The 12,973-nt window shown below is 50.4% G+C and overlaps 2 protein-coding genes across 4 annotated transcripts in view; one reads left to right on the top strand and one right to left on the bottom strand.

The window, feature by feature from the left end:
- The window catches only part of LOC308677033 (nicotinamide riboside kinase 2-like), an 828,951-nt gene that overhangs the window by 633,328 nt on the left and 182,650 nt on the right, over positions 1 to 12,973 (bottom strand). The window lies entirely within an intron of this gene.
- Positions 1 to 12,973, top strand: part of RAB11B (RAB11B, member RAS oncogene family) — a 37,084-nt gene that overhangs the window by 11,380 nt on the left and 12,731 nt on the right. Inside the window, exons 5-6 of one of the 3 annotated variants that reach the window (XR_014028398.1) lie at positions 1,058 to 1,718; positions 7,650 to 8,220. Coding sequence is in view for 2 of the 3 variants with exons in the window: in XM_081343136.1 (XP_081199262.1) it covers positions 1,058 to 1,203 (146 nt within the window). In the remaining variant the exon portion in view is untranslated. Of the gene's footprint in view, positions 1 to 1,057; positions 4,977 to 7,649; positions 8,221 to 12,973 lie in introns of those variants that run through there. The other 2 variants (XM_081343136.1, XM_081343135.1) reach the window with 2 other exon arrangements.

Genomic DNA, 12,973 nt, shown 5'->3' with positions numbered 1-12,973 from the left:
AGCAAGGTTCTACATTTAGGCAGGAAAAATCAAATGCACAGGTATAGTATAGGTGGTACCTTGCTCAGTAGTAGTAACTGTGAGAGGGATCTCAGAGTCCTAGTGGACAATCACTTCAATATGAGCCAGCCGTGTGTTGCAGCTGCCAAAAAAGCCAACACAGTGCTAGGCTGCATTAAGAGGGATAGAATCAAGATCACGTGAAATACTAATACCACTTTACAATGCTTTGGTAAGACCACACCTGGAATACTGCATCCAGTTTTGGTCACCACGATGTAAAAAAGATGTTGAGACTCTAGAAAGGGTACAGAGAAGAGCAACAAAGATGATGATTGGGGGACTGGAGGCTAAAACATATAGGGAACGGTTGCTGGAATTGGGTATGTGTAGTTTAATGAAGAGAAGGGTGAGGGGTGACATGATAGCAGCCTTCCAGTATCTCAGGGGCTTGACTCCCAAAGAAGAGGGAGTCAAGCTATTCTCCAAAGCGCCCGAAGGCAGGACAAGAAGCAACGGATGGAAGCTAATCAAGGAGAGAAGCAACCTGGAACTAAGGAGAAACTGCCTGACAGTTAGAACAATTAACCAGTGGAACAACCTGCCTCCAGAAGTGGTGAATGCTCCAACACTGGAAGTTTTTAAGAAGAGACTGGACAGCCATTTGCCTGAAATGGTATAGGGTTTCCTGCCTGAGCAGGGGGTTGGACTAGATGACCTCCAAGGTCCCTTCCAACTGTTGTTATTGTTGCTGCTGCTGCTGCTATTGTTATTGTTATTATTATTGCTGATTTTTCATAATAATTTCCAAGCCAATAAAGGACATTATCTCCTGGATCCCAGCAAATGCCAAGCGGACGACTCCATCTTGCAACATGCTGGATCCAGCTGTTTCCCCCCCCCCCCTTAACCTGGGACCCTGGTATCCCAGACTGCGTTGTTATGGGGTGGGTCACCCTCACTAGGGTGTGTTCCCCAGTTGCTTATGGTTGGGTGGGGGCGGGAAACGTAAGAAATGTATATCACCAGAGTTTCCCCCCCCCGGTCTCCTTTGCAGAGATTTATCGCATCGTGTCCCAGAAGCAGATTGCGGACCGGTCTGCCCATGACGAGTCTCCGGGGAACAACGTGGTGGACATCAGCGTGCCTCCCACCACCGACGGACAGAAATCCAGTAAACTCCAGTGCTGCCAGAACCTGTGACCTCCTTCGGCTGCCGCCGCCCATCCTCCTCGGTCACACGTGGGCACTTCCTTGGCCCCCTCCCGCCCTTTGCTGACCCCTCTTTCCTCCCTTCCATTTTAGGGCGTTCTCAAGAGGGTTGACCTCCCCTCCCCTGGGACTGGGGATGAAAGTAATGCTGGGGGGGAGGGAGGGGCGGGCTTTGAAATCCCACATTGAGCAAGGAAACGTTTTCTCGCGTGTGCGGGCGTGCTCCCTGTGTGCCTCATGTAGAGGAATGGAAAGGATGGGTGCTTAAGGGACCTAAAGAGAGCGTTGTGTGGGTGTTACGTTATTTTCTGTTTTTTTTAGGGGGGGGTTGCCATTCAGGCTGCTTTGCAGGCAGGAAAGAACTCTCATGTCAGGGAAACCACTTGGCGGTGCGGCCTTCTGTCTTGTTGGCGTGCGCAAACCCCTGCACGCTCACACCTGGAAACGCATCGCTGGCTCTGCCACCCGGTCACCTTCTCTCGGGCCCTCTTTCCGGTCTCATGCAAGTAGGTTTGTGGGGGGGGGGCTGTAGTTTTCCTCATTTTCTCTCCCCTGCCCTGCCCCTCCTCCCCACCCACCCACCCACCCGCGTTCAGTTTGGGGCAGTGAAGTGTGTCTGTGCGCGGTGACCTCGGCTGTCTCCCCAGCCTCCACCAGAGCCTTGCGCACCCTCAAGAACCGGCTCCCATACGTCACTCTGGCATGACACTAACCAGTTTAATACATGAAGGGCCAGCTGACCCGGCCTCTCTCGGGTCCCTTTTCACCGTAGGAATGCTTCCCTGTGTATATCTCTGAGATCCCATCCTTGCATGTCGCTTTCTTCTCCAGCTAGTCCCTGCCCTTTCCCCTCCTCTCCTCCCCCTCCCCCCCTTTCGGATTGAGTGCGAAGCAATATTTTTCATGCCATGTACATAACTTGCACTGGTAAGGTTGTTTGGAGGAATCGTGGTAGAGAATCAAATACTTGATAGCTCCCTTTTTTTAAATAATAGTTGAGCATCTTAGAATTTGTATTATTACCTCCTCTGAGTCACTTGCTGCTTATCTCTTATCATCTTAATATGCAGGCCTCTCTATTCACCCTCCCCGTCCTCTCTCTCCCCCCCTCTCTCTCTCTCTTTCTGTCTGCCTGTCTCTCTCTCTCTCTCTTTCTCTCTCTCTGTCTCTCTCTTTCTGTCTGTCTGTCTCTCTTTCTGTCTGTCTGTCTGTCTCTCTCTCTCTGTGTCTGTCGGTCTTTCTCTGTGTGTGTGTCTGTCTCTCTGCCTCTCTCATCTTCCTTCCCTAAGGATTTAGGTTATTCCGCCCCAAAAAAAATGTATTTAGTGCAATGAAAATCTAACCCTGGGCAAGGAAAAACATTGTGTACCCCTAGTTAGACTGTTTGCTGGGAAACCGTCATTCGCAGGAAAGGATCTTGATTCCACCAAATTTGATACTGTTGTTGTGATTATTATTATTATTATTGGCTGTTTGGCTTTTTGAAGCAGGGATGAAAACAGCTGATGGGCTACGGATTTCCAAGGAATCACGACAGCCTCCGGCTGGGCCGCCAGCCGCAGCATGTCTGTGCGCTTTGCAAGCGGAGTTTTGCTCTTGCCCCATTGATTCGGGGCACGTTCACGAGAGCGGGACGGCTGCCCTAGCTTCCGTTTTCCTTCAGAGGGTAATTTCCACATTCCTCTATTCCTTTGCCTAGATTCTCAAACGGCAGATGGTGTTTTTTAGCCGATTAACTTTTTTTTTTAATCCCGTTTTGCCGTTGGAATTTTTTAACCTCTGACCGATTGAGAAAACCCTTTTATGGATAGCCTGGGAAGAGAGGAAGGAAGTTCCCCTGCCAGCTGATCTCCAGACCGGCTGATGGCTTCCCCCCCCCTCCCCCCGGGCTTGTTCCCCTCCGCTTTCCCGGTGGGGTTTCCGACTCATAACGCCAGGCAGAAAATAAAAAGAGCATTTATTTCGGAGCCTGGCCGTTTATCCCGACTCTTCGGAGGCTGAAGGACGCTGCAGAGTCTGCCCAAGCCACAAAGCCACCTTGTAGTCTGGTGGCTGGGAAAAGCAGGAGAGGCGTGGACATTCTCCGTCTCCTTGCTTATCTCTTTCCCCGCCGCCCGCCCGCCCACCCCTCACATCCGCACACACAGCGAGACCTTTGCTTCTTCCTCTGACACAAGGCAGTCCAGGGTGCAGGTTCAGCCATTATACAACCAGCGGAGAAAATCCGGCTGGCTTGGGAGTAAGTGAACAGCCTCCCACTTTAAAGAGAGTTGGGTTTGGCTCAGCCCCGTAGCTCCTTTCCCACTTTGGACCCAAGGCCCCAGACCTCCTAGGACAGGGGGTCCTCATCAAACCTGGCCGCTTTTAAGACCTTGTGGACTTCCGCTCCCAGAATTCCCCAGCCCCGTGGGGAGTGGAAGTCCACAAGTCTTAAAAGTGGCCACGTTTGATGAGGACCCCCTGTGCTAGTAGATCAAATCTCTGTCCAATGGAAGGCTATCCTCTTTCTGGGACCCTCTGCTCCCCCTTGGTTGGTCTCCACATCTACCTTTGGAAGAGTGACTAGATCCCCCCCCTCCTCCCCTTCCCACAGTAAGGACTCAGTCTCAAGTCACACACACACACACACTTATTTATTTTTTGTCTTTGGTTCTGGAGGCTTTTTTCTCGAAAGGAACCCAGGAGTAATTTGACAAAAACCATTAAAATAAAAATAAAAAATCCAGCCCCTGCAAGGATAAAGGAAAGGAGGGGAGCAGAGCGGGAGGTGTTGGGAAAGAAACGCCCTCTCTCTCTCCCCCCTCGCCCTTCCCAATCTGGAGGACCTCGGCAGTCCTTCCGAGCGCGGGCAAGTTAGCGGTCCGCACGCTTCACGCGGTTTGCGTCTCGAAATGAAGCCTGGCGTGGCAATCTCTTCCCTGCTCCGGATAGCAGCGGCCTAACTGAACGCCATAGGAGGCCTGGCCTGAGTTTGGCTCTTCTCTGCTCCCCAGTTTTTTTTATTTTTGATTTTGGACTTGCTGTTGCTAACTCTCCGTTGCCCCTCCTGCCGCCGCCGCTGCTGGCCCCCTTCGGGGCTGAAGACCCCCCCCCAGGGCCAAGGAAGAGGAGAAGACAGCCCGGGTTGCCTCTGTTGGGTCCTCGCTTTGCTAAAAGGCAGTGCCGGAGGTCCGGGCCCCTTTCCCTCCTGCGCGTAGATGGCCTGCTTCCTTTCTAGATGGATCTTTGGCTCTTGGCCACAGGGAGTGCAAACCCCTTGGGCAGGGGTCTTCAAACTTGGCCCTTTGATGACTTGTGGACTTCCAGAATTCCTCAGCCAGCAAAGTCATCAAAGGGCCAAGTTTGAAGACCCCTGCCCTTCAGGCATCTCTGCCTCCAGCAGCGAAGCTGGAGAGAGCATTGCAAGCATTGCAACGGGTTTTAAAGAGGACAGTGTGACTGTTCTGGCTCGGGGCGTTAAACCCCCCCCCCCCAAAAAATGCTGGGGCTTTGGAATCGGCCACCGAGTAGCCGGGCGAAACTCTGGAAAGGCCGTTGACACTTCTCCCCTGGCCTGACCTGAACCCTCCCGGGGTCTTGTCAGATCTCTGGAGGTGGGGGGGTCGGGTGATGGAGGAGCCACGTTTTTATTCCTTCCCCTCCCCCCCTTCCCCTCCCTCTCTTCTTCGCTTCCTGTTAAGTGCAATTCCCCTTGTAAATAACCGCCCTTGGATTTTGTGCATGGTTACTCTGTATTGTGGTTATATAAAGATTGCCAAACCCAACAGCTTCTGTGCCTGCCCTTTTTTGCTTTTATTTTTTTAAAATAATAATAATAATAATCTGAGAAGTAGGTCCTTGTGACTGGGTGTGTTTTGGGCAAACTTTCAGCTGGGGCAATGGGGTGGCCGGGGGGGGGTGGCGGGGGAAGTGAACCAGTTGAGATTCCTGGAAAAAAAGACCTCCTCCAAGCTTTTGCTTTTTTTTCTTTTGGTTTCCGAGATCAGCACGCGGGACAGTTCCGCCCTAGAAGCCTTGAACTGTTTCTTAACGCAGGCAGATTTTTTTTTAAAAAAAAAACAACAAACCCCTTTATGAACCGGACGGCCGCCGCCTCACCTCACCGCATGGTATACTTTTGTTTCCATTTAGCGCACAGCGCGAACGTATCTGCTGTGGTTTCTGAGCCGCGAGGGACGGTCAGTGAAGCGTCAGCCCTTCTTTCCCTTTCTGTTTCCTCCACGAGCACCAGGGGGTGGGTGGGTGGGTGGATGGGTGGGGGCTTCAGTTTGGATGCAGGTGCTGCCGCTTGGATCAGCTGATGGGCACGTGGCAGGTCAGTCAGTACAGTTAACTATGATTTGCACGGTTTGGGCCACCCTGTCCTTCCCCCGTGGCTTGTGGAGGAAGCCATGAAGGTCTGGTTGATATCCTGTCCTAAATAACCCCTTTTCCCCTAGTAGTTGACTTAGTTAATTTAGCTAAGCCAGCCACTGAGATTGTTCCAGGCTAGCGACCCAACACTGGGGGTTTGGGCTAAAGGGCCAGGCAGGCTGGATTCACATCACACGCTGACCCGAGGCATCCGTATTGTGCCTGGTGGGCAAATTTAGGCTCTGCGGTCAATCTGCGATTCAGCCACACAAATCCGGGAGGAAGAATTCAGCCGGGGATAACTGTGCTGTGCGAACTGTTTTTGACCAGGAAGCTTCCTCGTGGACTCAGAATGTGGAGAGATGCCTTGAGGCCATCCAGTCTATCTCTCTGTTTTGGGTTAGGGTCCCCAGTTAAAGGACCCCTGATTGACAGCTGGTTAGCCACCCACGGCCGTATTTGAAAAAAGGGAGTCCCACCCGTTGCCTCTCCGGAGCCTGCTCTTAGATTCCAAGTGTTTTGGTTGCTTCTGGCTTTGCGTTGTGTTGTGTTGCAGCTTTCCTGTTGCCGTGGCTTTGATCTATTAAATCTGTATACTGTCGAGTGACTCTGAGCATTGCTGTACAAATCCAGCTGTGGTGGTTTAGAATGTGTTAGCAGGACCCCCGGGGCCTTGTTCAAACTATGGTTACGGAATAAACCAGCATAGGTGGTCACTTGGGACCAGCACGGTCCACCATTCTCAGCAAAGTGTTAAGGTCTTTCCACAAACGAGTGAATCTCCCTTCCTTAAGCCAGCTTCCCATCGAGCACTAAACCAAGAGGCCATTGTCTGCAGGTGTTCATAAACGATAGTTTAAAATTTGATCGTCTCGTGTGAACCCAGCCAAGGGCAGTTCATCATATTTGACCAGGCCAACTGTGGCTTAACGCTAGCCTGTTCTGTGCTTTAACCCGGAGGGATACGTTTTTATACCGACTAGAGTCGTAGATGCGGCGGGACTAATATATTAGCGTTCTTTTATTTACAGTATTGTGTATATATAAGAAATCAATCCACTCATCTGTCGTGCTGGGATGTGTGTGTGTGTGTGTGTGTGTGTGTGTGTGTGTGTCTCTTAACCGGCTGAGCTCTAATATTGTGCATTCATACGTTAAGGGTCAGTTCTAGGACTTGGTGTTAATTTCTTAAATGTAGCCCATTGTCATGCCCAGCTGATAACAATAAATGCAGGAATATGGAAAATTGGAAAGATGCTAAGCCAGGGGCACGCAGAATTGATTATCATTGTTACTAGGATATACACAGGACAAGGCCGACAGCCTAAAAGCTGGCTGAGGAACTCTGGGAGTTGAAGTCCACAAGTCTTAAAAGTTGCCAAGGTTGAGGGCCCCTGGTTAAGACAATTGAATTGGACCTAAAGCAGCGTTTCTCGGTCTTGACGAATTTAAAAACGGGCGGACTTCAACTCCCAGAATTCCTCACCTTAAAGCCACACAGGCTGAGAAACGCCAGTCTAAATAAAACCAAAACTAGGCGTTGTATTTCTTCTGCGGTGGGATGCTCGCCCAGTGAGACATTAACACAGTTCAATGAAGAATAATAGGAAAGAAGGCGAATCGGCAGCCTGGCACTTGGGCCCCGGGGTGTTTGATGGATAAAGGACGGAATGGTGTATTATCCAGAGACGAGGAACGATTAGGTTTGAAAGGGGGAAAAATAAACGCAGTCGGTGTGGTTATTGCGATAGTATGCAGGGAGGCTCTCCCAGGCAAGGCTCCCCCCCCCACCAAATTCCCCTCCTATGCAGAGCTAATTTACATTTTTTTCAGGGGGGGGGAGGGAAAAACCAGAAGGATGTGTTGAGAAGATGCCCAGTAAACTTTCAGAAAGCCGGGCAGGATCATTAGCAAGACACAGGACAGATTCGGATTCCCGGATTGTTCTGAAACGAAGATGCAATTCTGCAGATCAACGTGGCTGACGGGCGTCTTATGATCGTTTCCCCCAAAACAGCACAAAACAGGCTTCGAAAATTCCCCTTTTCTCACCGGGTAACTCTGGTCCTGTTACTCTCTCGCAGCCCAGCCCAGACCTTGTGGAAGCCTGGAAAAATGGGAGGAAGGACGTCCCTTATGCCGTCTCCGGTTTCCGTTACAAATTGGACAAAGCCCTTTGGGAACTTAAAAAGTTAAAAACTTAGAACTTTGGAAACGTAAAAAGCTTTAGAACAGCAGCGCTTGGTAGAGAGCAGGAATATTCATTCTTTCCAATGGGTATTTTTGTACGGTTTCTCTGGATTTAATGGGCACCCAAAGACAGCCGTTGTGAGCAATATTTGTTTAAGAGATTATCCCACTTCTATTACTTTGTAAATTAAGTGGTGAATGTAGATAATACTCTTTTCTCCTCTTTTCCCGACGACAACAACCCTGTGAGGTGGGTTGGGCTGAGAGAGTAACCAGCCCTAAGTCGCACAACTGATTTTCATGCCTAAGGTGGAACTAGAACGTCCCGTCTCCTGGTGATTGGCCCAAAGTCACCCACCCGCATTTCATGCCTAAGGCGGGACTAGAACTCACCATCGCCTGGTTATTGGCCCAAAGTCACCCAGCCGGATTTCTTGCCTAAGGCAGGATTAGAACTTGCTGTCATCCCTGTGAACCGCCCTGAGTCCCTACCAAGGAGAAGGGCGGTATATAAATCAAATAAAACTGAAACTGAAACTGAAACTGAAACTGATTGGCCCAAAGTCACCCAGCCGGATTTCATGCCTAAGGCGGGACTAGAACTACCCGTCTCCTGGTGATTGGCCCAAAGTCACCCAGCCGGATTTCATGCCTAAGGCAGAACTAGAACTCACCGTCTTCTGGTGATTGGCCCAAAGTTTTTAATTTGGATTAGATTGATGAGGTCTTACCAAGCTCGTGCATGCTCTGTGCCTGGGAGGTATATGCTATTTCCAACCCCAGTTACAAAGGGAGAATTATCCACTGCCCAGAAGTCACGACCTATAAATGCTTACACATAAGCATGCATTATCGTGCTTTCTAATGGCAGAAAGTGAAGAAGAACTAAAGAGCCTCTTGTTGCCGAGTCCAAGCTGAAGGCTATTCAGCTGGCACCTAGCCCCAGGTCAAAAGGAGAGCTTCGGGCATTTCTGAGTCTTCTTAATTTTTACCATGCGTTCTTTCCTAACAAGGCCACAGTGGCAGAGCCGTTACACCGGCTCTTAGACAAAAAACACCCCATGGAAGTGGACCAAGGTAAACAGTTTTAAGGCAGTAAAGTCACTACTGTCCTCCAATTCAGTGCCCGCCCACTTTAAAGAGTCATTGCCTGCATGCATTGCATGTGACGCATCCCCTTATGGGCTGGGGACTGTCCTAAGCCATTTGGCAAGTGATGGGACTCCAGTGCCCATTGCCTATTATTATTCAAGGACATTGTCTTCAGCTGAGTGCAATTACGCTCAGATTGACAAGGAGGCCTTGGCCAATGTGGCCGGGGTGAAGAAATTCCATGATTACTTACTTGTATGGCAGGGAATTCACGGTCTTCACCGACCATAAGCCACTGTTGGGGTTATTTACTACAGATAGGCAGACACCTCAAATACTGTCCCCTAGGATGTTAAGATGGTCCATCTTTATGTCAGCCTACAGCTGCAGGCTGATTCACAAACCTGGCAAAGACATGGGCCACGCAGATGGCCTTAGCAGGTTGCCAATGCCACAGGTAGAGCCAGATCCGGCTCCAGCAGCTCGCATTTTGTCAGTTCAGGATTTGCCTGAATTTCCCCTCCGTGCTGGGGATGTGACTGCAGAAACTGCTGCAGACAAAATTTTAAGTAGAGTTTTGTCATGGATTCACACAGGGTGGCTGGAAAACAGCCCTGGACCAGAGTTCCAGAGCTACTTCACACGTAGACCCGAGCTTTCAGCTCACAAGGGTTGCATCTTATGGGGGAGCAGGGTTATTGTCCCCAATTCATTAAGGAACCGTGTGCTTCAGTCTCTGCATGAGGGACATCTGGGCATAGTCCGGATGAAGGCATTGGCATAAAACTACCTATGGTGGCTTGGGTTAGATAAGGCTATCGAAGCTCAAGTACACGGGTGTTACACGTGTCAACAGTCCAGGCCAGACATGCCACATGCTCCTGTCCACAGATGGGAGGAAACTCATACACCGTGGTCAAGAATTCACATTGACTTCGCTGGGCCCTTTCAGGGACAGCTGTTTTTGATAGTGGTCGACAGCCACTCTAAATGGTTGGAAGTAATTCCTGTTGCAACTATGACTACTGCTAGGACCGTCCAGGTGCTTAGAAAGCTTTTTGCCACACACGGGCTACCGGACGTCGTCGTCTCGGACAATGGGGCCCAGTTCACGGCGGCAGAGTTTCAAGCCTTCTTGAGGACTAACCTCATAAGGCATGCAACATCGGCTCCTTTTCACCCCTCGACTAACAGGCAGGCCGAATGCATGGTGCGCACAACAAAGGAGTCACTCAAGCGCATAGTGACCGGAGATTGGCACCATAGGCTGGCTGATTTCTTGCTGTGCCAGCACACTACGCCTTGCACAGCAATAGGCAAGAGCCCAGCAGAGCTTCGCTGGGGAAGAAGGCTCATCACGAAGCTGGATAGATTGCATTCTGACCGGGTGGCAGTAGACACCGCATGCCCAAAGGCTACAAGGGGATTGCAAGTGGGTGATGGGGTGTGGGTCCGAAACTATGGGCATGGGAACTTGTGGGTGCCGGGTAAAATTGTCAAAATTTCGGGACCTCTTTCCTACAAGGTGGCTCTGGATGGGGAGTGAGTCATTCGCCACCATATTGATCAGCTGCGGAAGCATTTTGCAGAACGGCCACTAAGCGAGGACCTCATGGCAGGTCCGCAAATAGGGCCAGAAACTGGCAGCCAAGCAGGGCAGTTCACACGCTCTGAGGACTCAAGCAGTCAGCACAATGGGGAGGTGGTCGTAGATGGACAAAGTCCGGGAGTGCAGCATGGGTCTCCAGACTGGGAAAGTCAACCCGAACAAGGCAGCAATTGCGCTGACTCTTCTTCTACTTTGGACTTTGGTTTGGGCCGACCTGGAATGGCCAGCCAAAGAGACTCCAGTCAATCCAACTCTTGTGAACCTGTGAGCCCTGGGCTACCCAGCCCAGCAGGCAAACTGGTAGACCTGGGGTTGCCTGGGTCCCCCAGACGGTCTGCAAGGGTGCACAGACCACATTTGCAAGACTTTATTCTCAAATAATATTAATGTGTGTACATTCTAGGGGGGAGGAGTGTAATGTATTGGGATTTTACTTGAACTGTGTTCACGTGTCTTTTGAATGCTGCTTAAGGTTGCTCAATTGAGGTGTCTGTGTTAACGGTCGCTGACTAGCCACACATGCAGTCTCCAAGAAGATCATTGGATGATTTGGGGCAGGAATGGGTTCCTTTAAACCTATTGGCTGCCACCTAGTGGCCAACTGTATAAGTAGCTGCGCAGAAGCCTCTGATTCAGTTCTGTTCCTGTTTGCGTCAATAAAGAAATGTTCCTGTTTGAAACCTCTCGTCTTGCTTCCTGCCTCCAAAGAACGCACTACACAACAGCTTTATTGTTTATGCCTCAAACTAGACCAGGAGTTGAAGTCCACAAGTCATAAAAGGGCCACGTTTGAAGACCCCTGGACTAGACAAACCACAGTACGAGTCAATAGAAATGCTTTTTGGGGGTGATTTTTTTTAAAGATTTATTGGGCTCTACCGCTCAAAGTGGGTGAAGTGTACCCGCTTGGGTGCAATTCTGCCCACGCAGTCTGGAAAAGTAATAATCTCTATATAATATTGTATAGATTGTTGTTGTTGTTAGCTGCGAAGTCGTGTCTGACCCATCGCGACCCTATGGACAACGTTCCTCCAGGCCTTCCTGTCCTCTACCATCTTCTGGAGTCCATATAAGCTCACGCCTCTTGCTTCAGTGACTCCATCCAGCCACCTCATTCTCTGTCGTCCCCTTCTTTTATTGCCCTCCATCTTTCCCAGCATGAGGCTCTTCTCCAGTGAGTCCTTCCTTCTCATTAGGTGGCCAAAGGATTTGAGTTTTAGCTTCAGGATCTGGCCTTCTAAAGAGCAGTCAGGGTTGATCTCCTCTAGGACTAACTGGTTTGATCGCCTTGCAGTCCAAGGGACTCGCAGGAGTCTTCTCCAGCACCAGAGTTCAAAGGTCTCAATTCTTTGGCGCTCAGCCTTTCTTATGGTCCAGCTTTCACAGCCACACATTGCAACTGGGAAGACCGTAGCCTTGACTATAGGGACTTTTGCTGACAGGGTGATGTCTCTGCTTTTTTTTTTTTTAAATCCCATTTATATCCCGCCCTTCTCTGAAGACTCAGGGCGGCTTACAATCTAAAGCACAAATCATTCTTCTTCACCCGCAACACGAGGCTCTTTAGTTCCTCTATTGCAGGGGTGTCAAACTCAATTTGATTGAGGGCCGCATCAGCATTGCGGTTGCCCTCAGGGGGCCGGGTGGGTGTGGCCTGGGTGGGCGTGGCCTAACTGGGTGGGCGTGGCTAGAGTGCGTATGGCCTACTGGGTGGGCGTGGCCAGCTCTACATCGTTGGCATCAAGGGTGCCTATGGGGGCCTGGGCAGGAGGGGGACAGATCTGGGGGTCTCTGGCAGGAGGAGGGTCTCTGGGCCGGGGCCAAGGCAGTGGGGGCCGTTCCCTCACTGTTTCCAGGATGGCTTCGTGGGCCACATGAAACCACTTCGCGGGCCGGATCTGGCCCCGGGCCTTGTGTTTGACATGTCTGCTTTATTGTATAGATAGTGCTCATCTTATATCGGCTCACCATTCAGAATTCCATTGTGTTAGCCGTGAATTTTGGCAAGGTTCTTAACCCTGTATGCCTCTGTCAAAAGAGGATCCAAGCTGGAAAGGTAGATTAATATCTTTTTATTTATGCATCAGTAATAAGATGGGTCTCCCACAGATGCCAGGTGAGAAGACCCTTAAAAAAGGTGAAAAATCTTTGGAAAGCGTCATTTCCTTGGCTAGCATGATTTGAAGCATCTAGTGAACGTACCCAGTAACTATAAGTCAGGGGTCTTCAAACTTGGCCCTTTTATGACTTGTGGACTTCAACTCCCAGAATTCCTCAGCCAGCTGGGACTTGAAGTCCACAAGTCATAAAAGGGCCAAGTTTGAAGATCCACTGGAGGTCTTGTAGTCCAACCCCCTGCTCAAGCAGGAGACCTTATCCCAGACAAACGGTCATTTAGTCTCTTCTTGAAAGCCTCCAGTGATGGAGCACCCACAACGTCTGGTGGCAAGCCGTTCCACTGGTTAGTTGTCCTCCCTGTCAGGAAGTTTCTCCTTAGTTCCAGGTTGCTTCTCTCCT

The sequence above is a fragment of the Vipera berus genome, assembly GCF_964194415.1.
Source record: "Vipera berus genome assembly, chromosome: 1".
NCBI lineage: Eukaryota > Metazoa > Chordata > Lepidosauria > Squamata > Viperidae > Vipera > Vipera berus.
The sequence above is the reverse complement of the archived record's forward strand: the minus strand, read 5'-3'. Positions and strand labels throughout refer to the sequence as shown.